This window comes from Manihot esculenta, chromosome 15 (assembly GCF_001659605.2).
Source record: "Manihot esculenta cultivar AM560-2 chromosome 15, M.esculenta_v8, whole genome shotgun sequence".
NCBI classification, from domain to species: Eukaryota; Viridiplantae; Streptophyta; class Magnoliopsida; order Malpighiales; family Euphorbiaceae; genus Manihot; species Manihot esculenta.
The window spans coordinates 9,986,911-10,003,560 of NC_035175.2; the positions used below are offsets into that span (position 1 = coordinate 9,986,911).

Consider the following 16,650-nt stretch of genomic DNA (forward strand, 5'->3'; position numbering starts at 1 on the left):
TCAAAACAAAAGCAGAGAGTGTGAGCCTTACGTTTCTTTTCAGAGCCAAGAACCTAACCATGTTCCCATTAACGCAAACCTACAAAGCTGCATTGTTGACCCATCACGTGGCAACTAGAACCAACAACTCGTATTAGTTATCTAACCACATAAGTTCATGTCCCATCAACGGAAAAGGTCAAATTATGACAAACATCATGTTCATTCTACAATCAACTTTTTTCTCATCATAGAAGACTGAAAAATAACGAAAGAAGGAACAGCTAAGTGCACAAAATATTGTCTCCTGCTAATTATGGATTGTACGTATTCAATAGCATAAGAACAAGGAACAGCATCTTCTAATTACAGTAATAATTTATATATAAACTTTTAAGCCAAGATTAGGCAGTACCTCCCACCTCTGGAAGGATTCAAAGAGAAACTAACATTACAAAAGAGAAAACGGTATCTTAACTGGTTAAATTGTTCAGTAATCCAAAGACCCCACGGAAGTTATACCAGAGCTCAAATTTCTCGAGTCCTGCCGGCTTGCATAATCATCGCAACTGCCATTGGAAAGCCTCTGAATTGGGACTGAGTTCAAAAGCTCTAGGCCACGTTTGCCCATTTGCTGCACTTCTTGTGGTGAGAGTATTTTGATGCACCACACACTGTTTACAAATTCCCTGGTTTATGAAGTTCAGAAAAAATCAGCAGTGTGATGGAGAATGGCCCTCCAAATATGAAGAAAAAATCAGCTTGTTAGATATATGAATCTCATAGCTATTGCATAATATCTCTTTATTTTGCAAATTGTTTTATGACAACATACCTGGTATAACTTGGATTTTCTTTTTAAAAAAAGGAACAAAATAATAATCAACTAGTTTTATAGAAAAAATACAAGAGTGTTGCCAGAAAGAGCTGAAAACTTACGGCCAGGGGTCATCACCAAGGAGAAGAACATCATTCTCCCGGTCAACAAATACAAGCTGCCAGCCTGATCTCAGGGGGTCCTCGAGCTGGCCTTCAAGGCCAAACATACGAGCAAGCTCACTACGCAATTCATTGTAGCTGCTGAATTTGGAAATGTCTAGCGACCTACCAAAGGACCCCGACTTGTGAACCTGTCAACAATCAAAGTATCAGCATTAGGCAACATGAAAGAGTTGCATCTAGATATGATTTACAGAACCGAAACTATCAAACTTAACAAATTTTCATAATATCCATCAAGTAATGAACAGCAATTGAAACATCAAAAGACAACTGACCTTAACAAAGGTTTTAGTTGATGAGTTTACTTGACCCACATTTTCTGGGGACTGCAGGAAACCTGATTCATCAATGCAACTTGATGGTGTCATCGCTGGATTAAGTGAAAAATCCGTGCCTGTAGTGCTCATATAATTTGAGGATGAGAAGGGTACGGTTGTGGAATCACTATCACTGCCAACACCCCTAAGACTTGACATTCCACTCTGCAGTATAAGAGAAGAAGGCTCTATATTGACACCAAAAAGAAGATGGCTCTGTGGATCAGTGCCACTGTCTTGGTCTATCGAACAATCCCTACCAGGGAAGGGCGGTAAGGAAACCGCATTTTGAGAGATGTTTGTCTGATGGGCCCCAAACTGTTCTACTTGGGGTAGAACACACTGTGGAGCTCCAGCAGAAATAAGAGGTTCAACAGCAGCGCGTTTTGATGGCCAGCCAGAAGAAGTCACCAACGCATTGGTTCTAGGCAGGTTCAACAAATGAGATGATTCATCCTGGGAAAATGAACCCATGAGACTGTGCAAAGGAGAAACGACAGAGCTTGTCACAGGGTTCCCATTTGAGTCAGAAAAACTCTGCTGCTGGCACAGGGAAGAGATGGCTTGTAGTGGTGGTGACTGGGATTGAGAGGCTGAAGCAAATTGAGATATTGCAGAGACAACATTGGACATCTGCTGATGTTCAACCAGTTGCTGTTGTGGCAGCTGCTGTTGCTGTTGACTATTAAATGTATGCTGGTGATGCAACTGTTGCTGAATAAGGTGAGACTGCGTTTGAGACTGAGACTGAGGCTGATGTTGGTTTTCCTGAACACCTTGAAGAAAGGCCGTATGAGGCTGTGACTGCTGCAGCATCTGGGGCGGCATTAAAGAACCAGTTCTGCTTGGGAAATTAGGTTGTTGCTGGAATTGCACAATGGAAGCAGTTGATGGTTTAGAAGGATCAATAGCCCGCATCTCCTGAAGGGCAGCAGCAGCCATAGCTTGGTACATGTCAGTTTGCAAACCAAGCATGGAAGCATCAACTCGTGGCTGCAACCATGGTGTTACTCCTATACCCTGAAAGTTCATAGATTGAATTCCACGATCTCCATCTCCTCGCAGCCACATAAGGGGAGAATTCATTCCCAAATCATCATCTTTGATTCCTACATTTGAAAGAAAAGTAAGCAAATATTGAAGGGAATTAAAAAATAAATAAACAAATAAAACTAGAAACATAATCCTCAATAACGTTAATTTTACTGCCAAACCGGGGGGATCAAGAAATTGAGATGAGCAAAACTAGAGCCTACAAACTAAACTTTATAAAATACAACCTACTTATCAAAACCCTCAAGCTCGCAATAGACAAGATTACCATGGAATGTGGGCAGTCCAGGAGGCCAAGGGCGCTTAAGCCTTAAAGGGAATGGAGGATACATTGGGAATGTTGTTAGTGGCTCAATTTCCCACAGGGAAACTCTTGGTTGCCTCTCTCCAGCTGTGGATTCATCCCAGCCAACCTGCATGTATTTGCTCTATCTATATCAGAAAGGATATTCACAAAATACGTAGACCAAAATATTTGAAGAAAAATTGACAAAAACAAAAATCTGTCAACCAACAATCTTATTCAATAATATAGGATATCCACTTATTTTTCTTAAAATACCTTGACTGAGCGCCAATGAGAATTAGGCCACCTAACAGGATCCAAGTCACTTATGCCAGTTATTGTACCCATGTAGCTGTATGCATAAAAATCATGTATAAACCTCTGAAAGAAATTCATCACATTTGTTATAAGTTATAGAAAGTAAATATGTTAATATAGGAAGTAAATATTGATAGATGGGTCAGTTGCTTAATATTAGGGATTGTATAATCATAGGCTTGATTTTCCTTACTGTTTAGATACCGTCTCTCATGTATAAATAGGTTGTAATCTCTATTGTGAAATACAATAAATATTATCCTTCTACAACATTAAAATACGAAAACAACACAGAGAAGAGAACACGTTATCCAATGAGCAAAGGAAGCAATAGATAGAGCAGAAAGATGGTTAAATACATGTGTACACACACAACTCGCAGAGCACATCCAGAACTACAGGCCAGTTGATATCAAACAACTACAATCAGACAAAGCATCCCAATAAAATGGGGGCTGATATTTATTTCAGTGTCACTTGTATAAGATAAATTTACTGCAGCTAGCAACTGAGCTCATTTTGGCAGTTCTTTTTTGGACCAAAAAGGGGGGTGGGGGTGGGGGAAGGTATCAACAAATAGCTAGTGCGAGTAACAAAAATGACAACTATGCAACAATTATAATATTTATAATAAATATTATAACAAAGACTTGGGGCCTACCGGCGGACACTTGATTCTTCAGTTTCAAATAGCATCCTAAACCGCATACCAACAGAAACCCGAGTATGGTAGACTGCTTTAACATACTTGGCCAATGGTATGACAAATTCTGATGGGCTGGCCCTGAATGAGAGAAATGGAAATTGGAAGGGAGTGTACAACAATAAATTTTAGATTCACATGAGTCAGTACTCAGTATCACCTTGGATTGTAAAATATGGTGAAACGGCTATTTGTTGCAGCTGCATGAGCTGCAGCAGCAAGAAGCCCCAAGTGCATGCTGTCACTTGATAAGACTGATGAAGGCATTACAGTTTGAGGGCGATTAGCACGTCGTATACCAAGCAACAATTGATTCTTCTCATTCCTGACGAGTCATACACAATATCATATACATTCCCAAGTATCCAAGAGAAAATTCAATTTACTTTGCTAAAATCATATAATCTAAATGAGTTTCAGGCCTCAGGCATACATAAAGTTCAATGATCAAGCAAGAGGAAAACTAAAATACAATCTACTCTAATGCAATAAGAAATAACATAAGCTCTGAGACTGAATTCCCAGTACGAGGGAGTTAACCAACAGCCTACTGCCTACCAGATAAAAAGGACTGAATCCCCCGCGACAAGTCTTTTAGCACTTACAAACACACTCCACCCTGTTGTCAGAAGATGCCTTTTGGGCTGCCCTGCATGAAGAAAGTCTAGAACTGTCAAATGTGTAATCTAGAGGTAATCCTTTCCTCACCTTTTTTGAAAAATCAAAACTTAACTCACTGGAGAGCTTAGAATTTTCTCCTTGTGCATATGATAGTAACCACTCACAAAAGCGCTAAAATTTCCAACAAAGCAACTGCAGGAGGTGGTTTTATAACAGCCACTGCAATTGACTCAATTATACCACTATTATTGCTCTGACATTTTGAATGTCAAACAATAAGCAATTTAATTTATTAACCTTTTAATATCAAAGAAAGTTATAAGCAGAAAGTAGGCATTAAAGAAGGCAAACTTGTGAAACATAAGAGATTAAATAATCCATAGAACAGAGCTAACAAGTATTAGATCTGAAAAAATAGCAAGTCTAAACAATAAAAGGGGAAAAAAACTTTACAAGTTTACGTGCAGTGCTATCATCACTATTGAGTTTGATTATCAGGTACACCATAATTATTAACATGTTCACCACAGGCATTATACTAAACCCATTTGCTTTAAACGCCCAAATGAAAGATGCAGCTTCATTTCTAGGAAAGCCAGAGTGCAACCAACCTCAACATCAAGTGTGAGCCGAGAGATATAAATGATATTAACTTCTAAAATTACACCAAAAAAAGGAAGACAATGCTTAAAAATAAATTGGAAAAAAGAACACTCACCACGAAATATATGCCTGAATTTCCATTCATTATCATGTAGATCCCTTGCAATCAACTCTTGAGCTGGAGGTTGTTGGGAAAAGTCCTGAGAGTGAAGAATTGTTGTAAAAGATAATTTCATGCTAGATTTCAACCATTGAAAACTTAAGCTAACAATCTGGATCCAGAGTATCAAGGGAGCTTTACCAGTGGAGGAAACACTTTTTCAGCAGCCCGGCGAGGGACAGAGAATCCTCCATGAGTACTTGTGTCACTGGCCGTCAAAGTTTTACAAAAATAATTTGTTGGCTGTTTGCTGGGAGTGCCCAGTTCAGCTGGAAGGTATGCATCCTTTTGCTCTTGCTGTAGAATAAGATCATTTTTAAAACGTGATGAAATTTATTTCAACCAATGAACAACAAATCATAACACCAATGAAGACAAAACGACATACAGGACTCAATGGCTGCAATGTCATCTGTGCATACACTTCATCTGTCTCAACATCTGCCTGAAATTTATAAATTTGTTTAAGCCTTTTAAGAGTGATCCAATGTAGGAACTAGCAAACTAAACAAGTCTTACATGCATTGTCACATTGTGAAGCTGACAGATAAGTTGTGGAGGTAAGCTTGGATAGTTGGGTATATGGGCATCCACTTCCTTGTTAGTTGAGGCAGCAACCTACACAAACGTGCAATGATTAGGGTCAAATACAACAGATTGATACCAACTAGCAGAACACAAGGCGACTTGAATTGATCATCCAAATAATTCTGGCCTTGAGCAACTTGAATTCAATATGCAAGATGCAACCTGGAATCTGAACTGCTTAAATATCTTTTTATTATAGCTACATGCATCTATCAACCAGTGGCAAGCAATATAAGCATTTCATTTACCCAAGAAAATTCTCATAAATCGCCAGAAACTATTATTCAGATCAGATAGTCAAGACACAACAACCTAAAACATAATTAATCAAGGTAATATGTCAATCCACTTCATCATTACAGCAAGGCAGGTTACATCCAGATCTGCATATACGTACCTGCTCGCTGTGACCTTGTGGGAAATAAACAACACGATTTCCAACTGCAGGAAGAGAAACAAGAGGACCCGCACATGCGTGCCAAAGTTCAGAATTCAAAACCCTTTTCTCCCCTGCAAATTCATTTCGAGAGCATGTTAGAATTACATGAAAACTTATATTTGATGTCATCAAGACTTGAAAATTAACACTACAACATCTAAGAGCCTTGACTATTAATTTAATTTAACAAGATTCGCCATATTATCCTTCTGACTGATTACTGAAAAGGCTGAAAAAGGGTGGAAAAATCCAAACATTAGTATCCATTGAGCTCTGCAGCTTAAGCTACCAAAGGAAAATCCAAAAACTAAAGAGCTTACACCAAACCAAGAGAATCTAGCAGCCCACTCTGCTTTTGAAGATCTCAATGTCTTTTCACCTTCCCCATATTTTCTACGTAATAAACGGACTTTGACGACGTCCTAATTCCATGCTTAAACCACAAACTCGCCTCAACCCTCGATCTAAATGAATAGACCCAAAACAGTGGGAAGAAAGAGAACATCCTTACCACCATCGCCACCGCCTCCGCCTCAACCCCCCACCCCATCCCCCAAAAAAAAACCCATGAAAATAGAATAAAGAGAGAAAGAAAAAATAGAAAAGGAGAGGAAAAGAAAATCTGCAAGCGAAAAAAACACTGACCTTCCTGGGTCTGTGGATTAAAACCAGCTGAAGAGAGCCTCATTATCACAGATTTAGTACCGCCTTCAAAACCAAGTATAGACCCACAACCAGAAGATCCACAAAACTCCACCCACCCTTAACCACACCAATTAAACCCCAAACTAAACCAACCAAACCACTCAGCGACTACTTTCTTTCTTGGCTTCCCCCCACACAATACCATTCCTTTACCTTTTTCCTTCCCCCTTCAAACACCAATCCAGATTGACAAATTTCGGTGTCTAGTCATCAAAATAACGCATCAGACAAATAATCAATATCCAATATGAAGCTTCATTTGAATACCAACCAGAAGAACAAAAACCCTCTACCTGAATCTTTAACCGAAGCCGGTGTTGCTACAAAACACGATCGATTTCAGCCACATCCGCTTGCTATTTTCTTCACCCACAACCCCCCAACTTCACAAATCACTGACCAAAAAAGAAAAACCAAATCTTCAACTAATAGAACACCACATTCCAGTCAGCTTCAAAAATAAAAGAACAGAACTCCCACGCATGCTTCACCAGAGAGAGCCAGGCAGATTGTGACTAATGATTTCAGAAATCAAATGAGAAAGGTTCCAGAACTACGCAGTTGAGAACAGACCCAGTAAGACCCAAAATCCCAAACTCAAAAAACAGAAGCAGATCTCACTTGAAAGTACCAAATATTACTTCCCTTGCAAATTTTCCAAAAAACCCAGATCTTATTACACGAGCAAAACCCAAAATAGTAAAAGTTAGTAACTCAAGTACAGAGCATTTCTCGAGCAAGTTGAAGGCCACATGAGCATGTAGCAACAACAACAGCAGCAGCTGACACTTTAAACTTATATTAAGATCTTCACAGAGAATATATAGCTACAACCACATAAAGACATGTATATATTTATAAGTATATGAAGAGGATTTTAAGGGCTCGGGCAGTTGTTTCCAGTAACGGAAATAGTGCCAGTAGCGGAGGTGATGGTTCTGCTTGCTTCTGCTGCTGATACTGCTGCTTTACCACTCTCTCTATTTTTTGGCTTAATCAATGAACACCCAACCGCCATTATTTTTTACTCTTTTTTATACCAAGAGAAAAAAGGCAATGCTAAGCAAAGACCCATGGAAGAGAGAGAAAGGCTGTGCGTGTTCCTATGAGAGCGTGTGTCAGATTTTTATTATAGAGACGATAGAGAGAGAGAGAGTCCCTCTTTCCCTCTAAAATTTCTTACTTTTACTGTGACTTTTCGTGCTCATTTCAGACAATTTGGGAAGGAAGCCATTTACCCTCAAAGTTGGAAAGATTTACTACGCTGCCCTTTGTTTTTTTTTTCCTCAAAATTGCTTTTTTAAAAACAAGAAGAAGAAGGTGATGTGGTGATGACGATTAAAGGGGATTTTGAAATTTTGGTCGACAAAAATAATAAAAAAAAGGGGTTAGAATGAAATGATTGATAGGGGGAGTATGGTTGCTAGTTGATTGTCATCACATTGCAATGGGCCAACATAAGTCCCACTAAAACTAGTACTCCAATTATAGGAATCCCCACCTCTTCTTGCATCTATGGTTTCAGCTTTCAGACATCTCAACAAATTCTTATCCACATTTACTTACTCTCTAATATGTGTGTGTATAAACATATAATAAATTTAATTTGAATTTAATAGACTTGTATTAATATTTTAAAAATATAAATTCTCTTTAAAATTATATTTATGTAAATTATTATTGAAATTTATAAAATTAATATATTTTGAATAATAATATTCAGAATTTAAAACAGATTCGAATGATTTAAAGTATATTAATACATGAGAAGAACACTTAACACCGCAATCTTAGAGACAGTGGTTAGTTTTTCCCTTAAAATATGGAGAAAGTTTTGCCATTTAGGGCATTAATAAGAATTTATTTAATTGATTAAAAGAGAAAATTAAATCAGATTCAAATTGATAAACTTATTAATAAAGTATTATATATATATTTTTATTGTGTTATATTTAATGAAAAATGCTTTTTCTCTGGACATGCGTCGTCCACATATTGGACTAAAGAAAGTACGTAGGAGGTTCGCATGTGCACGTATTGGACTGAGAAAGTACGTAGGAGGTTAGGAAAAAATCAAGCAGGCCTCGGCAGTGTAACTCGAAGTCGAAGGTGATTAATTGTTATGTTGAGGAGCATGTGTCGTTCTTCCTTTTTGTTTTTTATATATCTGTAAATTAATAAGTGTATTAAATATTTATTATAATAAAAAAATAAATCTATTAATTAATACTTTTTGGAGATAAAAAAAAAATTAAGTTTTTATGAGCGGATGAGTTGGTGTGTGCATAATCCATATGAGTAGAAGAAGTCTCTCCTGGAGAATATCTTCATTGATTAAGAGGAGTGGCGTATGGTGAATCACAATGAGTGTGATTTATTTAATTATAATATGATTATTATATGAATAGAGATGAAGATGGTTATGAGATACGATACGAGGAAAGAGAAAATAAGAAAACGTGTAAAAAGCATTAATAATTGTGTTCAATCAAGGGAAACTAAGATACGTATTAGGTTCAATGGATCTAAATAAGATATACATATAAGCTTAAAGTTACTATGCAAAGCCATTTTCTCATAATTCCATTCTTAAAAAAATTAGTCTAAGCAATAGAATATAAACATAGTTGTAGAGAAGTTTTCATGTGAATTAGGACATATATATAATAAATTTTTTATATTATATTTTTAGTCTGTACCCAGACAATCCTTTCATGGCTCCATTAATAATACTTTAATATTTTTCGTATTTCATAAATTGTGCTTGCTCCATGCTAGAATGTTTAAAGTATTGAGTTCATCTATTGATTAATTTCATAAATTCATCTTATATTTTTTTCACGTGATGTACATATGCAATGGTGAATACTTTCGGAATCAATTGGAAATTGAGAAAGAATAGGGCCATATGGGGAAAATAGGGAGACGTTGAGGGGCAGTTTAGCAAAAAGGAAAAGTGACATCATCGAATCTTGTAAATCCTACGGATAAAATGCAGACATTATCGTACAAGAAAAGAGGAAAAGGACCAATCCTGACCATTGGCTGACGGAAGGCGGGTCCCAAAAGGCCTTGATGGGACTTGACGTGAACCCCTGCTAACCTTTTTATTGGTGTCCGTCAGATTGTACGGTGGAGACCAGCACACGCAATAAATTATCCCTTTCACTCAACTCCTCCGTCAGTTGGTGGTTCACCGTCCGTCATTTTGGTTCTAACTTATAAATGAAATGCCGTTCTTTCGGTTAGTTTTAAAATCGAATTAATTAATAAAATTTTATAAATCAAACTTTATCAGAGAAAATTTAACTGAATTAACTCGTCTTTGTTTAATTTAATTCAATTAAATAATTTTTTTAATATTTAAAAATTCAAATAACTCATCTTATCTAGATCATAGTTTTTGGTTGAGTTGATATATAATGGTTCAAACATAATTAGGCAATCGAAAAATTAGCCATTATCCATACCTTATATAACATGGGTGCTTTTACTCTATTATTTAATTTCTAAGTGGAGAGAAAATGGAACTACTCATTCATAAAAGAAGAGATAAGAGATGCCTTTAAATCTCTTGCACGTGTCGTCAACATCATATTAATTCAATTTAGGTTAAATCACACAAGCTTATGTCTCGTGCAAAATATGGAAAAATATTTGATCACCTTTCCTTACTTTCTTCAATTATTCAACGTTTAATGCCATCATTTAAACCTGCATCGTTGATTAATTCATCTAAATTATCACATTAATGACTTAATTCGTTAATTAAAGTTATCCACATGTACATTAGAAACAAAAAGCTTAACATAATACGAATAGGGTAACATCTTTCAAAAGATAAAATTATTGCTATCTTACTCGTAAAAGTAAAATTTATGATTTAATTTCTTGAAAAAAATTATTAATTATTTTTTTAATTTTAAACATGTGTATGTAGTTTGAATTGAATATTTCAAATTCTTTATTTGGTATAATTTATTTTATAATAAAATAAATTTAAATAAATTATAATAAAATTATATATGATTTTTTTTATAAATAATTTGACTTGAATTTTTTGAAATATTTGATTCCAAGGGCAAGAGAAAATAGTTTAAGCTAGGAATCTCAAGCTGAGTTCTCATATGGCAAAGAGGATTGAAACATGATGAGGGACGCAGCCAAAAATTCATTGCCCTTGAACATTTAAACAAGTTGCCTAATATCTTTCTAAAAAAACTCATAACATTAGGGATTTTAATTTTTTATGATTTTTTTTCATAATCTTATTTGTATCGTTCTAATTTTATTAAAATTTCATGAGAAATATCTCTGAATTTTATCACAGGTGTTTGATGCATTTGTTCATTCATCAAATCTTCAACTTTCTACTGTATGATGATACATCTCTCTTTGTTGAGGCGATAGTTTTTTTCTTTAGTGAAGATTAGTTGTAATATGAAGCGGTATCTCTTTCAATATTGGACGTACGGCTTTTTTCGCCAATACCAAGTGGGTTGCTTCCTTACCTTACTTTGTGTGGGTTTTTTCTCTCTTCTCTTCCAAGTAAGGATGTAAATAGGTTTTACAGTTTTACTGATCAAATAGGCTATTTGTATGTTGTTGAGGAAGATATTTTTCTGCTTGATTGTGACTGTGTCTTTGTACTTTGTTCTTTTTTATTTTTTTTTAAAGTTGAAAGTGCATAAAATCTATGCATGCAAGAGGAGATTCGGGATGAAACGGTTGTGGACCTCAATCACATATCTTGAACCGATGATGGTTTTGATTTCTTTCTCCTTCAATTTTTAATTTTTAGTTTCGTTTTTTCTTGACTCTGATGAGGAAATTCTAATTTCGATCAAGGAAAATATATTTTCATTTTCTTTAGCGTTGAATTCCATCATCTCTAGTCCATTTCTACCATGCATGTTTCCTTTGTGTTGTTGTTTGCTCATCCTTATTCCGCAGACACTAGTTAGACCGTCATAACTTTCAGTATATTTAGCAAGGTTGTCAATGTCTATTTTAAGGAAAATCTCTTTTATTAAAAGTCCATTAAAAATAAAAGTTTCAATATTTATGAAAAAGATAAGTGATTTGTTCAGATTTGGCCATCAAATCTATTTTGAATTAAGCATATTTTTTAAATTTTAAAGTTTAATTATTGGTTGAATCATATCTTTTAAATGTTAGAGATTTAAAATTTTCTATTTTATTTTTATAAGTGTTCGGATCTCCATCAGTAAGTCTTAAGCTTTTTAACTCTTTTTAATAAAATTAACTTTTAAAAAAAAAATATTCTCACAGTTATTTGAATAAAAGCTAGATATGCATACTTGTTATGTCCGATCGATTTATTAACGGTTTTTTTAAGGTACCCACCAAATTGCTAAATTAATAAGGAATTATATTAATTTACAAGTCTTTTTGAATATATATATATTAAATTATTTATATATTTAAGTTCAAAGTGATTTGACATCTCTAACAAATTAAGTACATCACTAACAGTATATTAGCGGAAAATATGGCATTATTAAATTTAATAATAAGCTACTGTATATGAACTGACTGAAAAAGAAGAAGGGATTGTCCACATTCTTCATTTACTGCTCGCAAGTGGGGACCACCCTTTCAAAGAGAACCTTGTAGAGTTATTCCACCCCTCGGATCACAATCGCATTTCGCTTCCACAGTTCCATATAATAATAATAATAATAAAGTATAAAAAACATTATACTTTCATTTATTTTTATTTTAAATAAAGTATCTATAATTTAATTTATATTAAAAAATATTAATAATATTATATAATTAATAAATAACGATAATTTTTAAATATTATTAAAAATATTAATTTAATAATATAATAAGATATTAATTTAATATATATTAAATTATAAAACTTATTAAATTAATATTTTTAATAATATTTAAAAATTAATATAAATTCAATTATAAATTTTAAAATAAAAATTTGATAAATCACATAATTATTATTATGTTCCCACTATAATTGTTCTTCTTATATATTTTTTTTTAATTCTAAATAATATTTTAAAATGGATAGGAGATGCGTGAATAAACAAACCTATTGCATTATTCTTACTCGGGAAAACAACCCACTGTGTAGAGATGGAACCCTTTTGAAAATCTTTCATGTTTGTGTTTGAAGTCACAAATATATATATATATATATATATATATATATATATATATATATATATATATATATATATATATATGGGAAAGTACGGTACAGGCCACGTACCATATCGGCGATCGAAAAATATTTTGAAGGGGATGAAGGTGCCGCAGCAGCACAGCCGGTGCTCTACTAAAGGGAAGCTCCTGATATATATAGAAAAAACACTAATTTGGTAACTTCATACTTTATCTAATTATAATATTACAATTATTACTATTTTTTTATGGAATGAATCTAAAAGGCTATGAATTATATAGTATGGATATTGCTGATTCAGGGGCTATAAATATAGATGGTAAATTGTTTTATTACGTTTTTTTAAATAAATGAAAAAATAATTAAATTAAATCACATATTATATCACATTACTATTTTTTTATTCACACTTAAAATTAATTTATTATATTTTTTTAAATAAAAATTAAAAATTAAAATTAAAAATTTTTTAAATTTATTTAAATATATTTATAATTAGACTAAATTTGTGAATGTTTAGATAGTCAAACTCCTTGCAAGATAATTCAATCTAAAATTCTATATTATATAATTTAATAATGAGTTTCATAAAATTTAGATATTAATGGTAAATTGGATGGTGGGTTATTAATTTTATAATTTAAAAAATGAAAACTTGGGATAAGGAACCACGAAGGGTCCACAAGTTGAGCTCTAATGGAGGGGCCTACAGTCACAAAGATCATACAAGGTGTCTTGCAAGTAGGCACTTTACTTCTTGTAGATTAGGATGTTAAACTAATTCATTTCATCTAAATATGATGCTACAATATTTAATTTAAAAACAAAGAAAATAAATTTTTTAAATTTTTGTTAATTTATATTTTAAATGAATAAATCAAATTCTTTGTTTTTAGAATAAGTTGCGAAATTTAAGAATTTGAGTTAAAAAGTTTGAATTTTTAGGATAACTTGAGATTAAGGGAAACCTTTTAATTAATTTAGATAAAATCAATTTTTTTAAAATATATATAATAATAAAATTATCCAGTGGTAAATTTTCTCATTTTAAAACTTTTTCTTAAAATATTACCCGCAAGTCTTAGTAGCATCTTTGTGAAAGTGGAGCCCAAAAAATAAAGGAAAAGGACAAAAAATGTCAAAGAAAAATGAAGCCCACAAATAAGAAAAAGAAAAAGAAAATTCCAAAAATATCAACAAAGTCGGCCAAGCCTTTATTTTTTTTCAATTTTTATTAATATTAATTTAACAATAATAAAAATAAAAATAAAAAAAATATATAAAAGAAATTCAAGTGGTTTTCAAAAAAGCCGGCTATAAGATATTTATGTCAGAAATTGGGAATTAACACCGACGGTGGCAGATGTGTAATAAAAGGAAGAAAGGATGGCAAAAGAAAATAGAAATCCCAATAATTAATAAAGAAAAAGAAAAAGAGGTGGGAGGTGGTGGTAGATAAGGTCACAAATACCTCTTTCACTGATCCTCTTTTTCTATTTTATTTTATTTTTTAATGAAAGATTTTGCTGCTTTGAAGAAGGTCACTTTCTTTCCATTGGAAGGAAATTAAAATTAAATTAAATAAAAAAAAAGAAAAAGAAAAGAAAAGAAAAGCGAGAGATGTCAGACAAGCAACAGCTCACCGCTTAGATTTGAGGGACCCACGCAATTTCCTCCCTTAGATTTCGTCCCCTTTGACGCGACTTCAACACCCTTTCGCTTTCACCCTCCCCATGTTACTCCTTTTACCCTACCTCTCGTTGACGGTAATTTCATATCATAATGTTTTAAAAAAAAAAACATTAATTAAAGTTTATTTATTTATTAATAAAGGTAATATGAGAAATTGATTGTTTTTAAAATTTGGATGTACACAACATTCAATCAAATTGTTAGAAAGCTCCAGCAAAGCGTAAAGCAAATATAATATCAATCATAGAATTATTTTAGCAGATAAGTACAGGTGGTCAAACTGCAGATGCCGATATTATTCTTCAACTAAAATTAATTAAATTCTGTGGACAAGGATATTTGAAGTTGATTGAGGTTTTTAAGTGGGATTGTTCATGTTATGACATTCTAACTAATGATTTTGATTTTTTTTTCTTTGATTTATCTCTCTTACTATTTTATTTTCTTAATTTTTTACACCTAATCTATTTGGAGTGATAAAATAAGTTAACATGGGATGAGGAGAGTGAAAAATGTGCGGCATGTCTCAATGTTTGCAGTGGTAGGCAGAAAGCAATGGTGCAATTGAAGAAGAGCTATTACCTTATTTTTCTTGAAACCCTTTTTATTTTTAACCTCGTACAGAACTGGCATTGGTATGAATAATGAGTGTGTAGGAGTGGGATGGGGATATGCCCTTTGGGTAGCTTTTCTTCATTATTATTATTATTATTTTCTTCTAAATTCCATTGAGAAAAGCAAACTTAGTGGACTTTTAGCAGGCAAATATTAGAAGTGTTTCCCCTTTGGGTAGATAATCATTTCCTTCATATATTTTTGCTTGTGAATATAAAGATTTGATGAAGGAAACACCTTCTGTTTATTATTAATTATATTACAATAAAATAAATAAATAACACATTAAAAATTTTAGAAGTAAAATAGGTTTTAAATATATTTATAATTATTTTTAACTATCACAAATTGAAAAATTGTTTTATCAGTGAATTTTAAATATAGCTTGTAAAAGATTTAGAATTCGAAAGTAGCATTTGCAAGCTTACAGACAGCATGGATACAAAAAACTTGCTAGCCTTTTCAAACATAATGGATAATATGCTTATTTTAGGGAATTATTGGCCCCCAATTGCTAGCCTTTCTACACATAATTTGAAGGAGTTAGCTGACCTAATTGCCAGACAGACACCTTTCTAAAACATCTCATGTACACCTATAACTCACGACAATCAAAATGCTAGAAATATTTATGCTAAATCAAACCTAATTAATAAAGTTTTGGCAGGCTTAGGTTGAGTTATCAAATCCTAATCTCTACATAATTATTTTCTAAAATATATGAAATGATCATTTTTTCTCTTCAATTAAAAGAGAATAAAAAAAGATTGTTTCTGAGCTTGTGATTGGTGGAAAAAAAAAAAGATTATGGAGCTTGGAAAATAGCAGAACAAAGCCACGAGAGAAACGCATGCGCAGAAGCCAAGTGGGGAAAATAAATTTTGTATAAAGCAGCTTTGAAAGAGTGATTATCAAAAGATAATTATGAGTTTCTCTAATCACAATATTGCAAATTAAATGGGGAATGCGTGGATGTCTTTGATTGGACATGTTGGTAATGAAACGGATTATGCGGCACAAACTAATGAGTAATATAAAAAAAAATCAGAAATTGTAATAAGGGTTTAATGTTGTCTGAACAAAAAAGTAAAAATATTAAAGCAAAGTTTTAAGACAAAATGAGACTAGTTATAGAGAGGCAGTGGATGATTAGTGTGGAGCCCATGTGTTAATGATGTTTAGTATTTAGAGAGAAACATATATGACAGAAAGTTTTGAAAGGAAAACTATAATGATGATTAATGATAAAGAAAGAGGGAGATTAACCAATTTGAACCCATTTAAGGAGCTAATAGAGACATAAGCATAGGATCAAACAAGGTTGACCTTTGTTTTTTTTTTTTTTTTAAAAAAAGAAAATATATTAATCTGGCTTTTGTTCAAAGGGATTTGGTAAGGGA

General features: G+C 33.1%; 1 protein-coding gene across 2 annotated transcripts; it reads right to left on the reverse strand.

Moving 5' to 3' along the window:
* Positions 1-268: 268 nt before the first annotated feature.
* LOC110602104 (auxin response factor 6) lies at positions 269-7,896 on the reverse strand. Of its 2 annotated transcripts, XM_021739526.2 has the most exons (15): positions 7,068-7,896; positions 6,715-6,977; positions 6,028-6,140; positions 5,562-5,660; positions 5,431-5,487; positions 5,184-5,339; positions 4,998-5,082; positions 4,217-4,307; positions 3,819-3,983; positions 3,617-3,739; positions 2,914-2,989; positions 2,620-2,764; positions 1,257-2,407; positions 919-1,109; positions 269-668 (listed from the first exon to the last, which is right to left on the reverse strand). In XM_021739526.2, the coding sequence occupies exons 2-15, from the start codon at positions 6,755-6,757 to the stop codon at positions 470-472; spliced, it is 2,694 nt and encodes an 897-aa protein (XP_021595218.1). In that variant the 5' UTR covers positions 6,758-6,977; positions 7,068-7,896; the 3' UTR covers positions 269-469. The 2 variants fall into 2 exon arrangements, with proteins under 2 accessions (XP_021595218.1, XP_043806870.1); XM_043950935.1 differs by lacking the exons at positions 3,617-3,739; positions 3,819-3,983 and having other exon boundaries at positions 6,715-7,896.
* Between the last annotated feature and the right edge of the window lie 8,754 nt (positions 7,897-16,650).